Consider the following 27,582-nt stretch of genomic DNA (forward strand, 5'->3'; position numbering starts at 1 on the left):
TTTGATGACACTTCAAGGACAATTTGATCTGTTGCGCCCATTCATGATTCGATTGCAACTACTTTCCTGACATTGTATCTATGACACAACAATTGTGACCATCTTGTACACAGTTTTCTTCTCACTTAGCGTAAAATTCATTTTAGTAGGACCATTCAACCAATGAAAATATAAAGTGCTTATTTTTAATTTTAAAATAGCTTTCATGACGTTACTTTAAGCTAAAAATACAACTATGATTAGCATCAGAATCTAGGGATCTACGTAACTGTACGCCAGTAACATGTAATATGTTTTGTGAATGTCAGGTTACGATACCCAAAATATCTTTTTTGGAAAAGATTAGAGAACTGAGATAGGTCAGACTTTGTCAAATTATTTTTAAAATATTACGTAATTTACCTAATCCATGTACCGTTAAATTCAGCAAGTGATATTTCCTAAGGAATATATCGTAGGTTTGGGACATTAGTAGTATGGTTATTTTTTCACAGAAATTTCCATTTTTTATTTAAAAAAAATATATAACGTAGTTTGTGAACATAAACAAATATTTTTAATCTTGTTTTTCTGTTCTTGCTTCGTGGATCATAAATTAGTTTCTGACTTTTGGCGAAAGTCATACAGAGGTTTTCAAGAAATCTTTGTCTGTTTAGGAAACGGATTTGACAAGAGAAAAAAAGGAAACAGACTTCTATAAAAGCTGTAATGAGAATTTAAGAGATTATAAGGTCCACTTTTACAGGCTCATCGAATATTTGAGTGTTGATACATGTTTTCAACAAAAAGGAAAATGTAAACACATTTCGCCAATAAATATCCGAACATTTTACCTAAAATGGTAACAATCTTGCCCAACCAGAATCTCGGTTAGTCAAACAGGCAAATTTATCGTTTTGAAAAACCCAAAGTTGACAACATTTTGATGCAAATTTGACTGTTTTTTCGCGCGCACACATGTGGTTCACTTTATCTCTTCTCGTTATCGAAACTTATTCATCGAATCAGTGTGTCTTGAAACTAAATCTGAAAGCGCGATCTCACAAATTTTCTCGCTAAGTTCTTTTAAGGCGGTTTCTTCAAACTGTTGAACTTCTTTCCCCGGAGATAGATCGCCGATGCCCATCAGAACGGCCTGTTTCACGTTTTCATATCGTGAGTTACAGTAGTGTCGTTTCCTTCTTGCAGGAATGGTTCTCCAGTTTTGTCGGAATACTCAGCTTCACCGATGAGCACACTAACGCAAGTCTAAAACGAAAAAAAAAAAAAAAAAAAAAGAAAAATGAATTTGAATTTTGACATCTTGAATTAAAATTATGTTTTTCGCAATCACGAGTGTGTGTATGTAGGCGTGTGTGTGGGGGGGGGGTATGTGTATGTGTGTGTAGGCATATGTGTTTGTGTCTGTGTACAGGTAGGAATGTGTGGGTAGTTGTGTGTATGTGTAGGTGTCTGTCTGTATGCGTGTGTGTATGTGTTTGAGTATGTGTGTGTAGGTGTATGCCTGTGTATGTGTTTTTGTGTGTGTGTATGTGTGCGTGTGTGTGTATAGTTGTGTATGTATGCGCGTTTGTGTAGGACATGGATGCAACCTGGAGACGGCTTTCGCTATAGGAGCAGCATCGTGAGGAGCCGGTCGACGGTGATGGTGCGGAGGGTGGCGGTGGGAAAATAAAATGATAGAGCACGCCAAAAACAGTCAAGTGAGAGCAATAAGCAATCGTGATTGCTCAAAAAAAAAAGAACTTGTGCACTTCTCTAAAAAATTCAGTTATTTTTCGCAATCAAGATTAAGATAGGATTATTGGAACATATCCAAAAAAAAGGGGGGGGGGGGGTAAAGTAAAACAAAGAACTTTTGAAGAATAATAAAACTTTGCGCAAATGATTTTACAATCTACTTCAACTGAGTACTCCTTGAATAAATACATCAAAATGGCGTAAATGACGCTTCAAAAATAAAAATAATAAAATTAATAACATTAGGACAAGGACAAAAATCCTTAAAACCCAATTAAATGTTTAAAAATCTCACATTTCAGTTAAACTCATTTCTCTTTCATGTTAATTACCTCGCAGAGACGATAAAATTCTCAGAGAAATCTTTCAGAACTCCGAGCGAAAACATCTAAAACTATAAAATTAACTTGGAAGCTATAAAGAAATACCATCTTACGCAGAAAAACTCGCTTCTTCGATTTGTATAAAAATTCCAACTATATAGGTATGTTTTCTACCCAAAATTTGGGAAAGATTTTTTTTTGAGCTTTTAGTTAATATTTCTGTTTATAACAGTCCTATAATGATGAAACAGAGCTAAATGACCTCCTTCGGAAGTTTTGTATTTTTTGATACCTTTTTTCGTATTAAAAAAAAGCAATAAAAATTATATCAGCAATTTTCAAGAGCAATAATAATAACAATAGTAATAATACTAATAATGTTTAAGCAGCACAGCTTTTAACAAAATATTATTACTAACTCAACTTTAAAAAAAAAGATATTATATTACTAATAACGTTTTAAGACAATATAATGATTGTTTTTTATGTTTTCGTTTCGTTCCTTAAAATTGAACAATATATATTTGTATATTTTTTCGTTTTTAAAACTATGTACAAAATATGGAAACAATATTTTAAACATATTTTATTTCAATATTTCATGATATAGTTAAATTTTAACGCTCGCATGCACAATAAATAAATAAATAATAACAACAATAATAATAATCTTACCCTGTATAAAGTCCCTGGGCTTAGTTCCTGGTTAGCTTTTGTGTCATCCTAGAAAAAATTACACAAATTAATCTCAGTAGTAATGAAGAAGGTTTATTTTGAAGGTTGAAAATATATTATATAACTATAATAATAAAAAATATAACCACCCAAACTACTAAAGGATAAATTATAAGTAAACACATGTATGATGATGAGATTTCTCTTCACCACATTTAATCTGTGTACTCATTTAACTCTCAATACTTTTAATGAACCATTCAATTAGTACTCATAAGTTAAATTTCGGGTAACGTTTTCCAGATCCTTAATAATTGAGTAGTTTCCGAAATTTTAAAAGCATTTTTTTCTGAAAGAGCATGCTTAAAAACATAGGTTCAAAACCATTTTTAAATACTTTGACAAAGTTCAGTATTTTTTGAAAAATATTTTAATTCGCGCGCAGATTCAATTTCATTTTTTACACTTCTGCTCATGACGCCACGAGTGATGAAAGGACATTCACTGATGACATCGGCGCAGAGCGCAATATTTTAGTATTAGATGAAGTTTAAAATATTATAGCTCAATAATACTAATGAATTTTATGTTTGCTTCAGAAAGATCTTCAAACCAAAATTCTCATTATGATTGCTATTAATATTACTGTTTAATGGAAATCATTTTTTTAACAATGCATAAGCATTCCAGGCACCGATGAAGTAGCGCGCTAAAGTACATTACTTCTGACGTCATAAAGACCACGTCTTATTTCTAAAATCGGACATTCACAAAAAAGTAAAAAAATAATAACTATTCGAAAAATAAAAGTTTTTTTCCGTCTCCATGTTTGTTTTTGCTTATTCAAGCAATTTCTGTGACTAAAAGTAATACTTTTGAAAGAATCCTATATATTTATTTTTTTGGAAAGAGAAAGATCGTTTTGCATTTAAAGGTTCTTAAATAACTTCCTGATCGAAAGTGTAAAAATATTTTTTATCGAATAAAAAAGTATAAAATAGGTATGTACTTTTATTTCAAACTTATTTTGAGGCATTAAAGTTCTTAAATATCGTTCCTTAAAATCTAGTCCTTTTTGAAAAAGAAATATAAAATGTCCTTTGAATATCCTTTCTGCAGCCTTTTTAAAAATTTGTTTCATTTCAAAAAAAAAAAAAGAAGAAGAAAATTATCTTTCCTTCTTTCTTTTCTCTCTCTTTCTCTCTTTTTTCTTTTTTCTTCTCTCTCAATCTTCTTCCGTTAAAATATTTTTGTTTGTTTATTTCATAGTTAAACTATGTAGATTTTCTATTTTACTATTTTTGACTAAAGATAATTTTTTACACCTAGGGTTACCTGACTTTGTTCTAAACATAGATCATCAACTTCTTTCATTAAAAAAGTCTTAATGTGCCAACGTATGAGATTAAACAACAGATATTTTTTTCTTCTGAGTTTTGTCAGAAGTCTCTTTAGCTCATATAGTGTTCATCTTTGTTTCGAGACGTCAAAACTAAAAACTTTTAAGCAATCTTAACGATCAAAAACTAAAAGTCTAAAATATTAAAACGACTTTTGAATAAATTAAGAAGGAATTGTTTAAGAAAACGATTAACCTTAATATTTTAGTTCAATTAGAAGCATGAACTATGCAAAAAATCTAAGAGAAAATAAAATGAGGCATTAATTATAATAAATTAAAAATCGGACACTTTTGTTATAAAAGCGGTTCTTAACCTTTTAATACTCGGTACTCAGTTTTCAATCAAAATTTTCATTGCGCTCCTCATAAAATAACAGCACAAATAATAACGTAATTTGAGTATTTTGACGTCACAGATGCACAATGACCTTAGTACACTGTTAAAAAATTCTGAAACTTTACTAACTATTTCCATGGAACATTGCGGGGATTTCACAGGTTTTCACCTACTGCCCCGTAAAATCAAGAATCTTTTCAAAAAAAAGTTTCCTGAATTGCTTCAAGTTGCACAAATGCAGAGTCCTCACTGGTGTGAAAAATATTTTTAGCTACCAGTTTAAAGATTGAATGAGTGTATTTATTAATTGTACCGTCTTTAGTTCGATTGCGGTCCGTTTAGGTTGACTAAACTCTCAATGGGAGCGAATAATTCCCTGGATAGCTGCAAATTGGCAAGTCAAGAACTGCAAGCAAGAGTTCTTACTTGCACTTATGCCTTAGCGCTATGGTCATGGTTGCATTGATGCTTCTGGCGCTTTCTTAGTAGCTCCGGAAGTTCTCTAATCAAATGTATAACAGTGCTGGACAAATTATTAGACCAAAAAGTTTTTTTTTGTTTTTGTTTTTTGTACACTATTTGTACTAAAATACTATTTCTTTTACTGTTAAAGTACAGTACACACTGTACACTGATTATTACGTTATTTTAGCATAATTTAATGTTTGTAGGTGGCAGCACGGTCTGCTTTGTTTATGTTCTTTGTTTATCTACCTACCAGGAACATAACCTCAATCAGCTTAAACACTTCACTAGTTCTTTTTATTAGTGTGTTCTGTTATATTTAAAGTTAGTTTTCGGTAATTAGTGAGTATGTGTATGCGAGTATATATAATAGTGAGTATAAACAATTTTTTACCTACTTTTTTACAAAGTTAAGAAATGGTGTAAACCTTGTGAAAAGTATGCCAAAAAGACTTGAAATGCTCATCAAGAACAAGGGAATGCATACTAAATATTAGATAATTATTTCACTGTTCGTTAATGTGTCCATAATTATGTAATCAATAAAGAATTTGCTTTTGAAACAGTCTTAGTCTAATAATTTTCCCAGCACTGTATACCTACCAAATTTTCCTTGACTGGCTTTAACCGGTGATATCTCTATATTCTTCAGAAAGATTCAAGGATAATTTCTAGAAGGTTACTGATTTTTAGCGGAAAACGTTCCTGGTTTTTGAAAGATATATTGCTGGCAGATATTGGGCACACAGCTGCCTATTAATTTCCAGGAACTTTTCTGAATCGTTTTTACAGTGTAAAACGCGCACTTAAAACTTAATTCCATAAAAAACTAACTTTAAAAAGATGAGATGGAAGATGTAAAGAAAAAAAAAAGATTTGACTATTTTCATTTTTTAACATTTAGAATGTTTTACATTTTGAGTTTAAAAAAAACATAAAAACATTCAAGTGTAATATTATGTAATACCCCATTGTTTTTTTCCGCCATTTTTCCACGATGCTAAATATTTAATCAAAATATGAAAATATTCTTGATTACATTTTTGAGGAGTATTGTCGATTTTTAATGTGTGTCATACGCTTGTAGTGGCGTTGAAAATGTCTTCGATTGCAAGTAAATATTTTACGTAGCTATCTATCGAAAAAATTCTGAATTGTTTAACAACATAAAACATTGATGAAAATTATTTATTTTGCTTGTATAATATTATTTGTTTCATTAGTTTAACTTTTGAGAACAACTATTTAAAAATGTACACAAAAATTAAAAAAAAAAAAAAAGAAAATAATTTAGATCAAAAATATTTTTTAAAAAAGAGTTTAAGGGAAAACAACGCATCTCTCCTCGCCTCAATACCAGCGAAATATTATTTCAATCAATTTCCATCAACGATGAACATGTGTTCAGGAAGATTATGGCTACTAAAAGAATGACCGAACGAAAATGTATCATGAAACCTATCACCGACAACTCGAATGAAAAACAGCCTTCCACATCATTTAGAAAATGAAATGCTCATTTTCAGGATCTAATCAAAAACAGTTCGTTGCGATGAGCTATTTCCGATTTCATTATGACAGTGCTCAGAAGATGAAAATTATTTAATCGTTATCGTTGTGACATCATCTCCCGAAATTTCGATCATTTAATATCTATGAATCTTTTTGTAAGTGCCGTAGAACGTGGAAATGGATGGAATGCAAACGATTTTTTTTTCTTTTTAGTTAATGAAAAAGTTTCTATTTTATTTTGGAGCGAAGATGAATCGTTATTAGACTGCACAAAATGGCGAATCCTAGTTTACCAGTCTACAGACAAATGGGATTGAAAAATATATGTCACTTTATTCTTGTATTAGTGTAAACTCTACATAACGAACTTCTATTTTATGAACTGTTGGAAAAGAACGACTTCTTAGGTAAGATGTTGAGCAAAAGAAGTTTTTTTTCCATGGAAAGGAAAAAAAATCTGCGGCGCTCTGTTTTCTATTTCGACAATTTCCCAACTATTTTATACATTTCTGCTTTAAAATTGAATCATGTGAATAATTTTTTTAACCCATTTTGTCTGGTTCACTTATTTGTTTTATTAGTAAACTAGTGCGCTTTTCAAGGGGGAAAAAAAACAAGACTGAGAAATCATTTAGCCCCATGACAAGTTTAGACCTACCCCTCAAGTTATCTTTGCAATCATTTTCGACCAGGCTACGTGACGAAATTGATATTCGATCAATGAAACGTGTACAGTTTCGTCCACTTGACAGCTCGTAAACGAAAAGGGGAGAAGTTGATCGTTTTTCTATTTTCTAAATACTATTTTTTTATCTCAGAGCACAACTAGCATTAACGCTCAGTAACCGCAATAACTTTTATTTGAACATATTTATGGAAATTGTAAATGACTGGTAAAATCACTTTTAAAAAACCAAAAAGGCATCAATGCTGCCTTAATGCCTACGTTCCCTACCCCTGCCCTATGCATTTCGTTTGAATTCAGGCAGATTAATAACTTGGCAGTATTTGAAATGTTAAGCGTCTTAAACATTCCTCATTTGAGACCTATGTCTGAGTAAAGTATTGGGGCCATGCTCGCGAAAATAGTATAAACAAAGTCACACACTTTTGATTTTTTAAAAATTAACTTTAGTAATCATACTCAACTAATCACATTTTTTATTCATTCTCCATTTATTTGTGTATTATCAAAAAAAAAAATATTTTGCAAATATTTCTTTTTATTTTTCTTAGTTTTAAAAAATATTGGGACCATTCTGTTACATATTAGGTGTAACAGAATAGACAACTAAGCCTTTAAAAAGATTGTTCTGATGCATAAACTTTAAATATTAAATCAATTAATATTCATCCAGAAGTATTAAAATTATTTCTAGCATTGCAATTCATCAGTATAACATATTACGAACTGTAATTGGACAAGAAATTAATACCATTAATAATTTATCCAATTTTCATACACATGCTTTTTCATACACATGCTTTTTCATACACATGCTTTTCATACACATGCATTTTTCAAAGACATATAGAAAGTATTTAAATGTCTAATACCTGTAGCTGTATTAAATATATATTCATACAGTTCATCATCTGAAAAAGAAAAAAAATCAGCTGACAGTCATTAATCATTATTTTACAACCTATATACTCATTATACTAGAAAATTGCGACTATCTCTTTTCCATGTATATTCGAGAAATGAAGTTATTAAAATATTTCACCGTATACATATGCATGTAAAATTAAGAATATGGTCGTTTCCAAAATTTTAAAAGTTTTTTTTTTCTTTTTTCTGAAAGAGCCTGCTTAAAAACATAGGATCTGACCTTTTTTATATAATTTCTTTAAGTTTAATATTTAAAGAAAAAAATACTTAAATCGGTGCGCTTTCATTGTTTTACGCTTTGCCGATGACATCACAAATGATGAAATGCCATTCAGTGTTGCCATTCACAGAGCAAAATATTTAATTCGCATCTTTATTCTCGTGTATTGGCAACGATATGGTTGATAGCAAGCGTAGAGCGCAATTTTAATTCCCTTCTTGATTATCATAACGTGGAAACACGGAAGAAAGATGCGCCAAATAGCGTCATTTGTGGCGTCATCAAAACCACGCCTTGTTTGAAAAATTGGACAGTTTAAAAAATCAATTAAAAATAACTATTGGAAAAATAAAAGTATTTTCTGGGTCCATGTATTTTTTTTTTTTTTTTTTGCTTATTCTATCAATTTTAGTGACTAAAAGTACTACTTTTGACTGAAGGAAACAACCCCATTCTTTTCTCTTTTCACCTCCTCAACGTTTAGCATCACGAAGCAATGCAAATATAAGGTTCTCAATGAAAAACTTGGAAAAAAAAAGAAGAAAATAAAACAAAACAAAACAAAATAAAAACGAAAATCGGTATAAGATTTCTTTTAACAAAAAATATTTTTTAAATTCGCTTTTGCTCATATGTTAATTACATGGGGGAAATGTAAAATAATTATCTAGTTTAAAAAAAATTTTTGTTAAAAATCTGAAGGAAAAAAAAAAGCATAATCGATCCTCCAAATGACGCGCCTGCATTTCATTGCCAATATGGAGATATTCATAGTAGAATTATATCACCGAGAGTTGAAATACGCTCGTGTCGTTTTTGAAGAAACATTTTGCAAGAAAAAATAGAGACATAAGTCCCATATTGTAACAGTTTTTTCTAGGTTTCCGATGAATGTAAATTTCAAGATATTTTAAAAATTTGTTACGGAAAAATATTTTTTAACTTTTTAGACAAAACCAAAATGTTAACATTTTTTTAAGAGCAGAAAAGTATAAATAGAAAAAAAATGGCGACGTAAATAAACACACACACACACACACACATATATATATACATATATATATATATATATATATATATATATATATATATATCTTTACTAATATTATAAAGAGAGAGGACGGATTTTTGTGTGTTTATATGTTCGAGGTAATCTCTGGAACCACCGCACCTACAGTGGCTCCCAAAAGTGTTCGTACACTTTGAAATTTTTTAGTAAAATCAAAATAACGCGAAACTGAATTCGAATATGAAGTCCAATATTTTTTCACATCATTTTTATATGATTCTAAATACAACCTATTGGTTTTTTCAAAATATTGACGGATCTTCTTTTTGAAATGGGTCAGAAAACGAAGATACAGAGAAATAACACGCCACAAAAGTCATCGTACACTCAAATATTTTCGAATAAATTCATGATTAAAATTATCATAAGCCGTTTTATTAATATTTTTGCATTGTGTTGACCCTTTTGAGTCATTTGGCTTTAATTTTTTGTTTATTTATTCCTTAATATTGTGCTTATTAGTGTAAAATGGCTGGTATTCGTAAAAAAAACCGCAAACACCATTCAAAATTTGAATTTTTTTTCCCTGTGAAATGTCTCTAAATTAGTTAATTTATTTGTTTGTATAGTAAAGTGCTTGATAAAACGATTTAAAGAAAGGAATCGGACCGAAAACAAGGTAAGAAAAGGTCAATCGGCAAAGTTGACAAAACGTGATCGGAGATTTAAAGTTAAAAAAAATTATGATAAATACACATTTGAGTGCTGTAAACGTTTCTGCAGAGTTAAATGAAACATATTACACTTAATTTTCACCTAAAATTGTTCGCCAAGTTCTCTGATTAGCTGGATTAAATGGGACGTCTTCCCGCAGAAATTTTCTTGGTCGTGCGAAAAACAGAAAGCTTATACGCTTTTCGTCGCAAAATCAATTATAAATAAGCTAAAAAAGTTTTAGAATCACGTCTTACTTACAGATAAAAATTAATTCAACATTTTTGGTTAAATTGTTGTATAACTGTAAGCAGAAGAAAAAATTAGGCACTTAATCTTAAGAACTTATTTGGATCAGCTAATCAGGACGGTGGAGGTGCTCTAGTGTGAGGGTGCATATCAGCATCAGGACTTGGTAATTTGTAATTTTTTGATGAAATAATGAATCATGCTGTTCTTTTAAATATTTTAAAAATCAATTTTGAACTCTTAGCCAAAAATTTGGTTATTGGAAACAACTTTGTTTTTTATCAAGACAACGATAAGAAGCACACGGTTTTCAACATTTGCATCTAGTGCCACGAAAATTGTCCTAAAGTTTAGAAAATACCCCCTAAATCTCCAGATTTTAACTTAATGTAACGTATTTAGAGATATCTGGAGGCTAGATTAGGAAAATAGGGCTTTAAAACGAAAATAGAGCTAGAAACCGTAAGACTCGAAGTGTGGTAGAACACTTACTCAGAAATTACGCAAAAAAAGAAAGAAAAAGAATGAAATCTATTCCCAGATGTTTAAAAGGTGTTATGAATACTGTATGATATTCTACTAATTAATAACTTAATCAAAAGTTAGATTATTCAATAATATATAGACATTTTATAAAGTGTACGAAGACTTTTGTGAGATAAAATTTCCGGCACTTTTTGATTTTTGATTTTTAAAAAATTAAGTTTCAATATTTTTTAAAAACTTTTCATGTAGTTTTGTTAAAATTGATCATAGATCTTATAATTAAATACCTGCAGCGACCAACCGCCGGACGCAGCGAGAAGAAGCCAAGTCCAGCGAACTGCTACCATTCGGCCGCCAGTTGGCGACGGGGAAAAAAAGGCAAACCCAAGTTTAAACACGGGTGAAAAACGATTTCCCAGAGACCTTGCCGAGATGTGGTAGTTATCAGCTGCGATGAAATTGTGAAGCTGTGACTCGCTTTTAGATTTTACAAGTTTCAATTTTAACCTTTTATCAGTGTTTAGCAATTTAGAATGTTTGAATAAAATGTTTTATTTTTACGTTGTTATTTTATATTCGGAGTGTTACATACCTATTCCGAAATATTAATTCTAACCAATTGATTGGGGCCTATTTCGTTGAAAGTCGTAGGTGTACGAAGACTTTTGGGAGCCACTGTATTTGAAAAATTCTTTCACTATAGTGCTTTCTTACTGAGTAACATAGGCTATAATTCGAAAAAACTCGATTAATAGTTCTAGAGTAAGAGCCCATGGGTGCCAGACATACGTCATAGTATAAAGGCCCAAAATTTTATTGCGTAAGCGCACTGGAGCAGGTATGAAGGGTTCGCTATTAGTTAAGCTGACTCGCGCTGGCTTTGGCGGGCAAGAGGTAGCAAAGGCGCGAAAAAATGGTGAACAAAAACATCATAGTATAACGCGTGATTTTTTAATATTTTATTAGGGGTACTTTTACGAGTTAAACCTTACAAAGCCAGACACTTAGCACGCTGGCTTTGCGCAGCCAGACACTTCAAAGCAGGGAAAAAATGGTGCACAAAAACATCATAGTATAAAGCGCGATTTTTTTATATATTGTAAGGGGTGCTACTAGGAGTTACGCCTTACAATGCCAGACACTTCGCACGCTGGCCTTGCGCAGCCAGACACTTTAAAGTTGGGAAAAATCGTGTCCAAAAACATCATAGTATAAAGCGTGATTTTTTTTATATTTTGTAAGGGGTGCTACTAGGAGCTACGCCTTACAATGCCAGACACTTCGCACGCTGGCCTTGCGCAGCCAGACACTTCAAAGTTGGGAAAAAAGTGAGCAACTTTATGTATTTTTATGAAATGTGATAACACCTTTTATTTCTTGGCACTAATACATTACATATTTAATCCTGTTCTAACTTGCGGGAAGAGTGCAATTACTGAGTATCATTTTTAGTTGTATAGGTACGGGTTCTGCCGTACAGGGTCGTTCCTCAATTTGTCGCAATTTTATTTAGACCTACATAGACTCTTTATCACATTTACGAGGAGCGACTCAGACATGAAAAATCGTATTACTTGTCAACTCCCAGTAGCACCCCTTACAAAATATAAAAAAATCACGCTTTACATTATGATGTTTTTGGACACGATTTTTCCCAACTTTGAAGTGTCTGGCTGCGCAAGGCCAGCGTGCGAAGTGTCTGGCATTGTAAGGCATAACTCCCAGTAGCACCCCTTAAAAATATAAAAAAATCACGCTTTATACTATGATGTTTTTGGATACGATTTTTCCCAACTTTGAAGTGTCTGGCTGCGCAAGGCCAGCGTGCGAAGTGTCTGGCATTGTAAGGCGTAACTCCTAGTAGCACCCCTTACAATATATAAAAAAATCGCGCTTTATACTATGATGTTTTTGTGCACCATTTTTTCCCTGCTTTGAAGTGTCTGGCTGCGCAAAGCCAGCGTGCTAAGTGTCTGGCATTGTAAGGCATAACTCCTAGTAGCACCCCTTACAAAATATAAAAAAATCACGCTTTATACTATGATGTTTTTGGACACGATTTTTCCCAACTTTGAAGTGTCTGGCTGCGCAAGGCCAGCGTGCGAAGTGTCTGGCATTGTAAGGCGTAACTCCTAGTAGCACCCCTTACAAAATATAAAAAAATCACGCTTTATACTATGATGTTTTTGTGCACCATTTTTCCCCTGCTTTGAAATGTCTGGCTGCTCAAAGCCAGCGTGCTAAGTGTCTGGCTTTGTAAGGTTTAACTCGTAATAGTACCCCTAATAAAATATTAAAAAATCACGCGTTATACTATGATGTTTTTGTTCACCATTTTTTCGCGCCTTTGCTACCTCTTGCCCGCCAAAGCCAGCGCGAGTCAGCTTAACTAATAGCGAATCCTTCATACCTGCTCCAGTGCGCTTATGCAGGAAAATTTTGGGCCTTTATACTATGACGTATGTCTGGCTATCATGGGCTCTTGGACTATTCTTTTTCTATTCAAATTTAGGCCCAAATTTCAAGTAAATTGCCTATTATTGGCTATTAAAGGGGTGAAAAATTACTTGCACATATTATTATTATATATCGTTGAAAATTTTAGAATTTTCCGCGTTCTAAACAATTTATTTCAATGCTCTAACTTAATTACGGCGGGAGTAATTTGCGTTTTTAACTCGAACTTTTTTAGGCTTAGCTCAAATTTAGGCACTACTTTTTTCATTATATCTATCAATAAAAAGTGAAGGAATTGTCCCACAGTTTTCTTTTTGACAGCATTGGAAAAAGTGACATTTTTTACTATAGATCTCTCTCGACATTAGGTCGCAAAAATTAGTTTCTATCTTCAAAGGAAAAAAGTTACAAGCAATTTTAAATCAATTTCGAAATATGTCATTTTGATTCAGGTTGTCAACCATTTTATTTTTGCGTTTCCATGGTTACGCTTTTTGAATCCATTGTTTATTTCCTTATTTTGCATCTGATTTCTTAAACTTATTTTATTTCATGTTTCCATGGAAAATCTAGCAAGCCTGCAAGCCTATATATATATATATATAGTTCAGTTCTTAAAAACAACTAAATAATCAAATAAACGAACTTCACGTCAAGAAACCCGAATATAATAATCTTTAAAAAAAAAAAGGTGCATCAATACATCTCTCAAAAACTTCGTAGAAAATCAAAAACTCTTTACGATAAGAAGAAAAAGTAACTTCAACACTTACTTTAACCCACTGTTCTGGTCTTGAACAAACATACTGACGCGTTTTCTCGGCTTCATCTGAGTTTGAAGTAGGCACACAAGTGTTTAAAGCGGACAAAATCTGTAAAAATAAAAATGTGATCGGTTGTGCGGAGAAAATATTTGCCTGCAGTAAAAAGCAAAATCTTAAAATGGAGAAATTTCTGATATAAGCTTTATTGATTTCGGCATGTTTCCTGAAAAGCATTTCAGTACGAGGTCAACATTTTGAAGCAATATTTTGAAATGACACGTAAACAAACTATTTTTTACAAAAATAAAGAAATAGCATCCGAGGTTGAATCAGGATTTACTTTAAATTTCAGAAGTTTCAAAACACAAAGCCTGCTTGAGGAACTAGACCTTTTTATCACTGCTTTTAAGACTTAAACTTCGTCTTTTTCGAACTTTGATAGAACAAGTTTGTCAATTTCGCAACATCTCAATTTTTGACTGCCCCACTCATTTTCTAACAGTGTTTTTCAAAACAAAAAGTCTGTTTGAGGAACTAGACCTTTTTATCACTGCTTTTAAGACGTAAACTTCGTCTTTTCCGAACTTTGATAAAACAATTTTGTCGAATCCGCAACATCTCAATTTTTGACTGCCCTACTCATTTTCTAACAGTGTTATTGCATCGGACTATATTGTATGGAGCTGAAGCAAAATTCTTAAAGTATTGTATTTGTCCAAATCTAAGGAATGACGAATATGAACTTATCCGAATCCTATACATCTTCATTTGCTGCTTTTTCTTTCTTTTTACTTCCATTAACTTCAGGAGAAATATAATTTGATCTTTTTAGCAAATTCGACGTTTGCTATAAATTATGAAAAAAAAAAAAAAAAACAACAACTAAGTTTATGTTAATGTGATTCAATACTCGTAGTTTGTTTACATACTTTTTCAAAAATTAATAAAGGCTAGTGGCATTCTTTTTACACCTGGTTGTGAAAAACCGGATGGTAGACTTCGTACGCAATTCCGAATGAAAAAGTTCTGGCAAAAATTTAGTTTATTTATGAAAGAATTATTCTTAAAAACTAAGACTTCAGGAAATTCTTGAATAACTTCAACTAATGTAAATGAAAATTCTCCACACTTCACTAAAAATTAGTAAGATCTGAAGGTTGCCAAGAATGTCACCAGGTTTGGAGAAATACTGCTTAATTATTTATTTTCACTTTAAAAACAATTTAAAATTCCATTTAATGATAGGCATTTTGCGGCGAAACGACTAAAAATAACGACTAAAATAATTTAATACGTTTTTAGCAGCAAAAAATGAATTAATAAAGTTGAACTCATTGTTTGTTTTAAATTCAAGACTCATAAAGCAATTTACATTAAAATAATTTAATTAGCTTTATCTTCTCAATTGTTATTAAAATTTTATAGATCGTTAAATGCCAAGTCTATCTTTCAAGTTTATATTTCCAATAATCTTATACTAGATACTTGTGGTTATTTTTTTTTATTTCTCAGTTTTTAATCGTTTCTATCAAATCCTCCAACCTCGCTTTTTTTGCCTTACTTTCCTGCAAATTAAAAAAAAAAAGAAGAAAAAACGCATGTAAGAAGGTTTAATGTGTTTTAAAATATTGCTAAAAACAAAAAAAAAATAAAATAAATAAATTAAAGTAATTTAATCAATATCGAAAAATTAAAAATTGTAAAGAAGGTTTTTGATTTGTGGAAAATGTGTGTCGGTAGGTCTGTTGGTCCGTCTAAAAATAATTTAAATAACTACTAAATCGTCGGTACATTTTGCTTTCATCAGTAATGGGGTTGTTTCCTTCAGTTAAAAGTACTTATTATAGTCACTGAAATAAAATGATATAATAGAAAAAAAAATACATGGAGCCTAAAAAAAACTTTTATTTTAATAGAATTGTTTTTTAATTTAATTTTTTAAAATATTCGATTTTGGAAATAAGGCATGGTTTATGACGTCACAAGTGATGTACTTTAGCGCACTACTTCATTGCAGTGCTAAATGTTTCCGCTTTGTAGTCAACCGCGTTGCGAGTTATGATAGTGTATGCTGTGTGCTAATGGCATCAGTGAATGTCATTTCATCATTTGTGATGTCATGTGCAGAAGCGTAAAAAATTGATTTCAATCCGCGCACCAATTGAAATAATTGTTAAAAAAAATTAAAAATTGTCAAATTATTTAAAAAATGGTTAAATCCTATGTTTTTAAGCATGCTCTTTCGGAAAAAAAATACTTTTAAAATTTCGGAAACAATCCCATTGTATACGAAATGAAATCGGGTGAAATGTCGGTCAAGACGTACATAAAATGATATACTTTACTAACTAAACAAAAGACCTTTTTTAATCCAAAAATAAAGCTTTTAATTTAAAATGGAAGTTTAAGTTCAAAAAGAGGAAAATCATATCTTTTGATCCTTTTTGAAGAAAACGACGTGGAACCGCGAAGAGTAAATTACTTTTAAATAAAACTTTTATTCTCTTCTTTACGCTTCGATGCATAATCAACGAAAATGTCAAATAAAACTAAATTTTTCTGAGAAAATGTGCGCATGAAATTGTAAAATCTTCACAGCAGCAAAAATAAACTTTTAGAGGAAATAATCGAACCATAAAAGTTGTAAATAAGATTATTTCACATGCCTAATGTTCCTACCGACATACTTGTACATTGCAAAATTTGAACTGTGTCGAAAGAAAAATGTTCTACGAAATAGCGAAGTGCGCTTTTCATTAAAAAAGTTTTTGTCAACGTATTTTGCGAATAATATGATGAATATTAAAAGGACGAGGGACATCACATCTAAGAGATACAGTTTTTTTAAGTTCTTTGGAGCAAAACTTGGAAATCTTGAACAGTTTTATTCCTCCAAAACCTTTTGCTTTTTTCGAATTCAAATTATCTGCAGCATTAAAATGCTGCAGATAATTTGAATTCTTTTATGCAAAATTAAATAAATATTTTAAGATAGATGTTTTCAACGACAAAAATATTAAATATACGATGCTGATCAAAACAGGACTCTTTATAACTTTTTATTTTAAAATACTTATTGCAAGCAAAGAATTTTTCACAAAACATTTTGAAATGTCCAAATACTTTCATTTTACTACTAGCATATTTCACAATTTTGTTAATTTGATGAAACTATACTAGTGGAAATAAAGCAAAAAAGAGCAAATTGTATAAATAATTTCATTTAAAATTTCAAAATATAATTAAAATCTTTCTTGCATAATATAGAAAGGATTTTTTGACCACCATAATATTACTTCTTTAGTAAAAAAATAAAGCATAAATTAGAACATATGCTAATTTTTCAATTCAAACACAAAATATTTAACAATAGTCAAGTATAAACTTCAAATATAAGAGAAAAATATTTTTTTTTAGAAAAAGATCTGTCAGAATTTTTTACCTCCCTATCTAGCACAACACTGCACTGTATTAAATCTGTCCAAAACTTGGCTCCAATTTCAATTGCTGGAAGAAAAAATAAGAATTTGGTCATAATTAAAAATGGGTAGCTCTTCTCTTGATAAAACTTACATTCACTATACCAGTTTCAATTTAAAATTGGACAAGAACTTTTTAACAAAAATTCTTTTGTTTGAAATCTTATTATTTAAAGAACTTTAGGTATAGGGAAAGAAGAAAAATTGTTGAAGAGGCGAAATTTTTTTTGGAAACATACCTGGCGTAATGGAAGCAAACTACTAATACAATAAAACTTTGCTATATGCACTAATTGCAACTAATAGTCTTGGTTAGATCAAGAATGGCGTAGGTCATCCCAAAGCAGTTTTGAGTAGTTGAAAATTATGTAAAAACATCTGCAAAAATCAGGACTGCATATATTTCAACTTTAGGAGAAAGATTTGTATTTAAACAAGGGTATTTTTTTTTCTTTTTACTATGCATCAACTTTTATGAAAAGTTACTTGTAACTTGGTTTCGAGTAACTTTAATTGACATACATCACTGTCATTCTACATTTAAGATAATTTTACTGAAAAAAAAGTGAACTACATAGAAAGACTTATAATTAAATGATGGGCCTCCACTATTTAGAATGTTCCTGAAATTTTACAGTAAAAAAAAAAGAGCACTGTGTCTAGTTGAACTGAGTAAAAAATAACTCGTGGAGAGTTTGAACCTGGGACCCTTTGAGTTACATACCGATTCCCTAACTTCTATACCAATTGGAGCTCCTCGATAAGTCACGTTTTGTACCGATTGTCGCTGCAATCACTTTCATTTTCCGGAAAGTTTTGCTGTATAAATATTTTATGTGGTCTTAAACACTATATTTTGTAGTAATATTTACCGTAAATTTTTTCTGAATTTTAACAGTGTACGTTTTAAAGATGAGGCTGTTGGGCTAATCAGTGGCATGAAAACTACCTTACGGAGGACTTGACTCTACTGTCAATTGCATCTGAACAGAAATTTCAGTTAGTGGACAATTTTCGTGCGCGTCTAGTGGAAATTACTTCCACGTTAAGGTAATGCGCAATATCTGCAGAAACGGGATTGTGGCGGCACAAAATGACATGCAAATGCGCGAACCAAAGAATAGTGAAGTCAAGTGAAATGAGTAACTTTTAGCTAGAGGTCAAGGAAAAAAGAACGAGCGCCTGATTTAAGCCCCTATCATTCTTACTCGTTCTGTTTCGTCAATTCGGGACATTTTAACTAGACTTTTTTTTTCATACAAGTAATAGTATTTTACGTCACTTGAAATTAATTAGTGTAATCATTTTGTCCGCCGTTACTAGTAAAATTAGGTACTTAAGAAGATTTCACCTGAAAAGCAGCTCTCAGGAAATTGAGAAACATCCTAAGATTAAAACATTTTCTGAAATGATAAAATTAAGTTTATCTCCGAAATCAAATTCAAACACTGAAAACAAACAATGCTCTTTCTACAGTATTCCATTTCAGAAGAAAACATTTTAAAATTTCACTGAAATCGGTGGTTCGGAAATATTCGATGTGACTTTGGCAAGAATTCAACGACATTTCTCCAAACACAGCTTAAAATTTGCGCCATTTGCATCCGAACAAAGGTAGTTTATTCATACATGTTGTATACTATTGTCTTCAATTGAATTTTTAACTGAAAATAGAAAGTTCAACAAAAATGCGTGACAAATACTTTATTTCTGTATCATTTCTGATTTTAATTCTTGAAATTTTTCTCATGTTAGATGAATTAAACATAGTTATTACAAGAGGCTGTGTTGTATGCAAATGCGTATGAATTTCTACTTTTGTTGGTTGAGAAAGGATTATTAATTCGGCATCATGGTCATTGAATATTCAAAATGGGTCGATATTTAAAGGCATAAAGTAAATATGTTTTTGGATTTAGTAAAATAACTTCTTGTATCAGTTGAAAAATGCATTTTATCATCATACAATTTTTTTTATGACAAAGCAAGACGTAATATATTTCCTAATTTCATAATTTTCCCTCAACCCTAGTTATCCAAAATTTGTTGATTCTATGAAATACTTTCAAGCACATCAACAAACTCAAAACTGACACGTTCATTCAGAACAAAACGAGTCTACTTACCCTTATACCATCATCAAAAGTCATTGTAAATCTCTCTCTATTCTAGTTTAGTTTAAGTTTTAAATAATTAAATCACATAGGGTAACGGCATCAATTGCTCTCAGGTTAACTCAATTTTCTGAGCCTTTTAATGTATTTAGACTTTTTAAATTATTTTTCTCTCATGCTACTACATCTCATCCAACGTTTGGCTGCTTCTGGATCCTCTGATTTAGTTAATTCTATATTTATTTGCTAAATTTCGAAAAAAAGGTCCGATCCCCAGTAACAGACACAGAAAAATCTGATGATACTCAGTAACAAATAGGATGAGGAAATGATGAGTAATGGAGAGAATTCCCCTTTTCTCTTCAAAATGTGCAAACGTTCTTTATTTTTAGGTCTAAAACCTTATTGTAATCAAGTGAACATGAAACACCGGCAGATCTCGTGGTAGCTGTTCATAACCTTCCACCACTGCCTTGCAAATACCAACTGGCTCATAAAATTCACTCTGATAACACTAGATGGTTGCATCGTATTCATGGGTCATAGCAACATCAGTTTTACCCGCCTAAAATTCTTATTATTGAAATCCAAACTTATGACTATCTGTTACTGGTGCTGTTACTCTACTTTTAATGGCTAAAAAACACCTTAAAAAAAAGAAAAAACTTAAGAAGTCTTTTTTGCAAAATAGTATAAGATCATTAGCTGTTTTGCAAATGATGGTAGATTTATTTTTCTATGTCAGTTCTGAGGTAGAATTGTGTAACATTAAAATGTCTTCCTAATATAAAAAACTGGTTCAAAATTGGTAAATGAAAAAAAAAAATTATATAATGCACGCAAAAGCTGTCAATTTAGAGCATTATATTAAACTTGTTTAACTTAAAAAAAAAAAAAAAATCAGTTATTCCCAAACCTTTTTTTTTTTCGAAAAAATATGTTGGAGGCTCATTTTGTAATGTGAAAAATAAATATCTTTATATTTACTGAATCAAAACCCCAATCGAAGCGTTCATCAATTATAAGTCAACTGAAAAATGTATTTTAATATTTTTCACTTCCAAACAAAAATAATAAAAATATTTTTAAATTTGGAATAAAAATAAAAATTTTACGTTAGCATAACCATTTTTACATAAAAAAATATAATTGTTCTATTTCTTTAAAAAAAAAAGAATTAAGTGTTAAATAAACAAATTATTTCTACCCTTTTCAATATTTTGTCTACGAAGAGTAATTATCTTTTCTTTTTCTTTCAACATCTCTTGAAACAACTCTAAAAACATTTTCTTAGTCTCTGGCGATTTTCTCAGCACTTGCAAAGATTTTATAATATTATTACAAAATGATATTTCATAATATTATTATTTGTTTCGCAGGTGCTTGTGATTAAAAACACTTAAATTTTCGAAAAATAGCTATTTGATATGATTAAACCAAACAATTATGTGTTGTATATCATGAGTTAATTATCAAACCAGCTAAATATATTTAGAAAACTGTCTGGAGCTCAATTTTTTTTAAAAAGCTCATTATTAATTTGATCCAACAACCTTCCCCCCACGCTCTAAAACAAAAGCGGATCCCCCCCCCCCCCCCCGAATTTAATGCAGAACCATGCTATGGAAATTGCATACGCATGTTTCAGGCTTGCGATGAACCCATTTTTGTTACAGAGACAATTCCTTTCACTGATTAATACTCCATTCTGACTCGTAATTTTGGGGCTGGAGGATGTAAGGGTGTAATTGCCTCCCACAACCGGTTTTTAGGGACTCACCCTATGAATTTTCTGGTTTTTCCTAATAACATGTATGGAGTCGTTGACATCCCTCCCGTAAAGCTTTAAAATGGCGGGACTGATTTCATAAAATTTGTAATACGTGTATATTATTATATTTACCATGGACTAACTTTATTGTCATCATAACAGTAAAGTTCTACAAAACGTATGCCCATTTATTTCACAAAGTATTTTGCTCCTTATTTACATTAACTAATACAAAGGACGAGTGCTAAAAATAAAATAAAGACGATAAAAGTTCTTTCAACTTACTCCACACGGCCCTAAAACCACTTTTCGCGGAAGTTTATAGCCAAAGTTAACATTTGACGCTAAATTACGACAAAACTTTGCCTAAACTGGTTATTGATTTATGACAAGAGTTCCATTACGATACTCTTTTAGGGGGGAAAACCTCAGTGAAATCGTTAAAAAAATCGTTAAATGAAATGGAAATTAAAATAGTAAATTCTAATGAAGAGGAAACTGCAAGCTTGAAATTTGTAAGTTTGGTAGTGTTTTACAGTTCAGGAAACGCTCTTGGAGGGCGGAAAAAACGGGTAATTTTTAGTGCACGTTACTAAATTTCCATTACTTTTTCCTAACTTCAAACTTAGCAATTCGCAATTCAAATAAACTAAATAAGACACCGGACTTAGGACCGAAGGACCTCGGGTTCGATCCTAGCCAGCCGAAGATCTAGCGTCTTCAATAATAGTGACCGGTGGACGTTAAATATGCTCGCGGTCACATAGTTCTCCAAGTGAAACGATACCTCTGCGGATGCTGGACCAGGGATTGATCGATTTCTGGTCTGGATCAAAAAATTTCTGCGGGATTTCTGCAGAGTTCCATCCAACTGGATAAACAGTAAATATTGGTAGGTTCGGGGAGCCCTGGAGTGAAAATTGCTAATGACAGCTGTAAAAGGTAAAATAAAGACCCACTCACTTTGACCAATCCAATGAAACGTCTGCCTTGTCAAAGCAAAACTGAAATGTTTTACCTCTTTGGCTAATTTCTTAAACCGCCGCAACGTAACGTATTCTACCTCTAGAACTGCGAATAGTTCTTGATCATGGAAAGGCATGAAGCATATTATAAAATTTATGCCAGCTCCTTGATTTTTTTATTGATATTTTATCAATGCACATATCGTTCTTCTTAACCATAAAACTTTTAAATCCTCGATAAATCAACTAAAAATTTAAAGTACTATAAATTTTGCGAGAAAAAAAAATCGCGCATCGGAATTTTGTATGTCATTTGGAATTCTATTTGAGAGATACAGCAAAATCCCGGCATACCGGGGGGTTGAGGGACATATTTTTGCTCCCGCGTTATAACATAACTCTAGCTCAGTGAAACTTAAAGGTATACTAACCGCAGTAAAATAACACAGTATCACACAAATAGACCGTAAATTAAATATCAGGTCAGGTAAAGCTTTATTTAAATCATATCACGCTCCATTGCATGCAGAAAAGTTTAAAACAGGTTCGGGGCTTAAATGTAAATATATAAACGAATAATTGCACTAACTACACCGAAGTGAGTAATGCTATGGGATAGAAATATTCAAAAATACCGATGGTAATAGCGAAACGTACAAAACGCATTATATGAAAAGTTCATTGTTACAGTTTTATTTGTACTCAAGGGATAAGTGATTCATGTGAAGTGGTTTCTAGCCTGATTTTGGCCCCACGATGAGAATTAGGCAGACTTAAATCCAATAGATCCAATATTGGTGGTTTGATTTAGACGCGTGGGGGTTTTTTTTTATTTCGGAATTTGTTAAGGAATTTAACATTTTGGGTTCTTAGTGTCAAGAGAATGTTGAAAATACTTAATATCAGGCATAAACTTCCACCATGGGCAACGCAATGACTGACCATATGCTATTAATGACCGAGATTGGCAACACGTGCGTCGAAATGTCACAGTTAATAAACAAGCAACACTTCCTAAAATAACCACAGGAATCAATGTGAGACATACGACGGCCATGTCTGTTAGAAAAGGACAGCAAAATTTATCTTCGATGAGCTATGGCAGCAGAAGACTGACTCGAGTGCCTTCAAAGCCAGCACGACATCCTCTGCTGGGGCGGACTGGCCCATCGGCCTGCGAGCCGATGCGCCCTCCCGCGCCCTCAAGCACCCTTGTGCCCTCAAGTCTGAACACCTTTCAATATTTTGGTGCAATTTGCTTTTTTTTTTTTTTGCGTTTTTGGAGGTCAAAGTTGAGGTCCTCTTGCGGGACCCAGTCTGCATCTGATCCTCTGTAACGCTTCTTCTGGGCTCGTGACCATGTTGGATGGAGCCTGGACTACTGGAAAACCGTAGGTTAGTCAGTGAAGTTCCGATTTCAGCTGATAAGAGCTAAAGGGTAGGATTCAAGTGTTGACGCAGAGCCTATGAAGGCCATGAACCCAAGTTGTCAATAAGGTACTGTGCAACCTGAAGTTGACTCCATAACGGCGCGGGCTTTTTATACATGACATGGGTTGGTTCTTTTTGATCTAATTTAACCCAGAAATGACTGAAAATGGTTATGTTAACTCATTTAAGACCACTTTCAACCATTTATGGACTTCATATATCTAAACAATAATGGAATGTTTAGGGATAGCAATGTGCTCCGTCCCCTTGACACAAGCGATCACAATTGGCTAGAAAAACATTCTGTACAGTTTCAATAAATTATTTGGCTCCAACAAATTATTGACCACCCGACATAAATTTCATCAATAATTTATGGTAAGCCCACTTAAAAGAGGAGCTGACTCATCCGACAGTTTGGTTCCAAATTCGTACGCCTGAAAAGATTATTAACTGTGCAGTAACCACGTTGCAGAAAACTGGTTGCCAAACTATAGATGTGTTGGATAAATGTTTTATTGTCTTAATGAGGAATATATACGTAATTCATATTTAAAACAAAGTAAGGTATAAAAGTGAGGCTCTTACAGGATATATCTGCTGATAAACTGTTATTTAATTTGAGAAAAAATGTTCCTTCTAGATTTACCTAAAAGGACGTTTTAATCAACTTAACATCAATTATTTTACGACGTTGTCAACCCGCGGCTATAATAACGTATTTCCAAACACTTGAAACAAGGCAGGATCCAAAGCTGTCTTGAAACCAAAATGCCGGATAGGTCGGCCTGTCCTCTAAAGGGGACATATTATATAATTTATGGAGCATAAGCAAGAGATCAGTTCGTGGAAAAAATCCTGCAACTGCAGCACTTAGGCAATTAAATGGACATCTATAGCTGCAGCGTGGCTCAATATTTCTGCAGAGAACTACCGACTACTCGATGAGTAAATGGTAATCAACAACGTTTTAACTCACATTAACATAGTACTGCATACACGTGTTTCGGAGCTGCAGGGAACGCCTTTTCAGTGCAAAATAGTGAGCTTTTGGATGCAAAGTTATCCTTCCCATGTTAAATTCTCGCATTTTGCCGAGTCAAAAGAGGTCCGACATGATCTTAGGAGGTATCCCACGATTTTTGTCGCCTTAAAAGTACAGGAACTTTCCTAAAGTAATGGGTAGCTAGTGTGCCTAATTTCCACTAGTAATATAATGTGGCAAAAAAAATGGAAAGTTTCTTGCTAATAGTTGTAATAACCTTCTTGAAATTAATTTAGAATCTTTCTAAAAAATTCTGAAACTTTCCCAATAAAAGCCAGCCATGCTTCTGGAATAAATCAGGGAACCTTCCAAGAAAACTTAGAGATGTCTACAGTAATGGCTCGATATTTTCCTGATACACCAGTAAAGCATATAAAGAAAATACGATCGAAGCTAAGGCAGATTTACGAGCAGAGACCGAAGAGCTTATCAACCTACAATTCTTTCGAAGCTTTAATATCCAGAGACTGCATTTCGCCTTCTTTAGGGGGTTCAGTCAATCTGAAAACGGAACACCTAATAAAGAAGTTAAGTTTATCTTTACACTGGTGGCTATAAATATTTTTCACAACCGCAAGAAATCGGTATTCATGCTAGTTGTAGTGATTTAGAAAACTTCTCGCAAATATACTTGTTTTTCACAGGAAACTGGTGAAAACCCGTGAAGTCCCGGATCGTTTCTCACAAATGATCTGTGGCGATTGGGCACATTCTTACAGTGTGTGATGTGAACTCATATTAGAGGATATCTCGCGTATTTTCTGAGAACGGAAAAAGCTTAGAATAAAATTCAAAAGTTGATATCGAGCATAAAAACGTTGGAGTTGCAAGGTTGCAGGGACTTAATGAATTAACGAAAGCTGGTTTTTTCAATAAAGCATCAAAGGGCACGATGACACCCGAGGTATACGGAAGCTTGGTATAACAGGGTTCAGTACGCTCAAAGACGGAAATGATACAGTTTTATTGCACCTTGTACAGTGTTTTAAATTATTTTCATCTTTCAAATTCAGTGATCGCTCTTGGTCTTGATCATTCAAAAAATTAAACTAGGTTACAAAAATCATTCCGATTTCTCTTGTTGTTTACTCGCTGATGCATGTAGGGTTTGACCAGTAAATGAACACCAAGGCACGATTTGATTTTCAGAAGTTCCTAAAATCGTTGGAAAATGTAGTATTTTGTACATTAAAAACCATTTTATTGATGAGTGTATTTATTAAAAACAAACTGGGAGAATTTTTATGGTTCTGTTTCTGTGCTTAAGGGGACTTAAATGAAAAAATGTGCAGCAACACACTGACTGAACGAAAATGTCAGGGCCTGATTACTGAGTAGGCCAACTAGGCCATCCACGGCTTAGAACCCCCGTTTCTTTGGGACCTTCAAATGTCTAAAATTGTCAGAACCAATGGGTAAAATGTTATGGTTTGACAACGGGGAGCCCCGAAAAAATGTTTCGTGTGGTAAATCAAAAAGTTGTATTGGGCGAGAGGGGGGAGTTCGGATCTCGAAGGGATTTGAATGAAACTAACTGCAGCTCCCAGGGGTTGTGTTGGACTACAATGATGTAGTTAGCATGTGGTAAACGAAATCAGCGAGTTCAAAAATCAGCGAGGATCGCTTAAATGTTAAAATTTGCAAAAAATTGAAAAGCAGTGCTGGAACTCAGCTCTCGGGAGCTCCTGTGCAAATTAAGCCCTCACTATTATTCATTTTTATTTTTGACAACGATTTAAAAACTGCAATTCTCCATCCGCCCACCCTCTCACCAATGACAGAGTAATAAAAGCATATTTAAAAAAATGTACTTACAGCACATATACTTCAATATAGGATCGTTACTGTGGATATATCCTAAAAAGCAAGGAATCACTAACCACCAAGTAAACAAAAATTCTTGTATTCTGTTAAGCCCTATCATGGTACTCAATCCTCGGATCAGAGAGAACTAAGCAGCTCAACTTTAAGGATCAGGGCGGGAAGTTCGAGGAAATCCGCCTTAAATTAGCTATAATCGTATCAAATTGCAGCACAGACATACACATACAAACACATGCGCGCATCGACGTAAGAGTATGTGTTTAATTTAGCGTTTCGTTTACGTTTGCCCCAGTTCTGTACACTAACTTCCCACACAGAGGATATAGAACTTTCGAATAAGATTAGGGCCCGCGTTTATTTTACTTCCAGATGCGTCCAAGCAGATAGGATGAGAATAAGCAATTTCGTATTCGTCTGCCGTTAAAGTTACGGGTAATGTTTGTTTATTTATACGTTTAGTGCGTTAAGTCATGACGCGGCGAAAAGTTTATACTCGGAAGTGTGGGTGGAACTCAGGATGACAGGTGTCTGGCATCGAAGAACAAGAGATTTTTATGATCAGGTTAATCAGCGTACAACTTCTTTCGAAATGGCAACTAGAATAATAAATTGCATCACTAACACGTGCAGAATTGTGACCTTTACTGACGTAAGAGTTTTTGCAGAAGTCTTCATCGTTAGAAAAGAATTGTGCCCCCACATCGACGGCTTTAACAATCTTTAGAAAATTAATTTGTCAAATTAAACGTTAAAAATAATTTGCTTAATTTTAAAAGTTTTTCTGTGGGTCGTTGTCATTTAACAAATCTTAACTGACTTCAGGGGCTCCCCGCAATTAAATTTTTGCGAGGGCGGAGATTCTCTATTTGCCGAATGATAATATAGTGGTATAAACAAACAAGTACGCCTAATGTAAAGGAAGATTCGGGCATTTAAAAATTGCAACATCACAATAATGTCCCCGAATTTGCCAAATCGCCAGAAAAAA

The 27,582-nt window shown here is 32.7% G+C and overlaps 1 protein-coding gene across 1 annotated transcript; it reads right to left on the reverse strand.

Annotated features, from left to right (window-relative positions):
- Positions 1 to 26,873, reverse strand: LOC129229659 (uncharacterized). Its single transcript, XM_054864018.1, has 6 exons — positions 26,586 to 26,873; positions 17,408 to 17,472; positions 13,975 to 14,073; positions 8,012 to 8,050; positions 2,739 to 2,786; positions 1 to 1,248 (listed from the first exon to the last, which is right to left on the reverse strand). Exons 1-6 carry the CDS (start codon positions 26,692 to 26,694, stop codon positions 1,141 to 1,143), a joined length of 468 nt encoding a protein of 155 aa, XP_054719993.1. The 5' UTR covers positions 26,695 to 26,873; the 3' UTR covers positions 1 to 1,140.
- Positions 26,874 to 27,582: the final 709 nt, after the last annotated feature.

This window comes from Uloborus diversus, chromosome 9 (assembly GCF_026930045.1).
Source record: "Uloborus diversus isolate 005 chromosome 9, Udiv.v.3.1, whole genome shotgun sequence".
Lineage (NCBI taxonomy): Eukaryota > Metazoa > Arthropoda > Arachnida > Araneae > Uloboridae > Uloborus > Uloborus diversus.

What these genes read in the sequence shown, in the direction of transcription:
- LOC129229659 (XM_054864018.1), bottom strand. Translation starts at nt 26,694, where the DNA reads ATGATAGGGCTTAACAGAATACAAGAATTTTTGTTTACTTGGTGGTTA. An exon ending in TATATTTAATACAGCTACAG is followed by an intron (nt 2,787 to 8,011) that starts GTATTAGACATT and finishes AATTTTTTCTAG; the next exon opens with GATGACACAAAAGCTAACCA. An exon ending in GCCCAGGGACTTTATACAGG is followed by an intron (nt 1,249 to 2,738) that starts GTAAGATTATTA and finishes TTTTCGTTTTAG; the next exon opens with ACTTGCGTTAGTGTGCTCAT.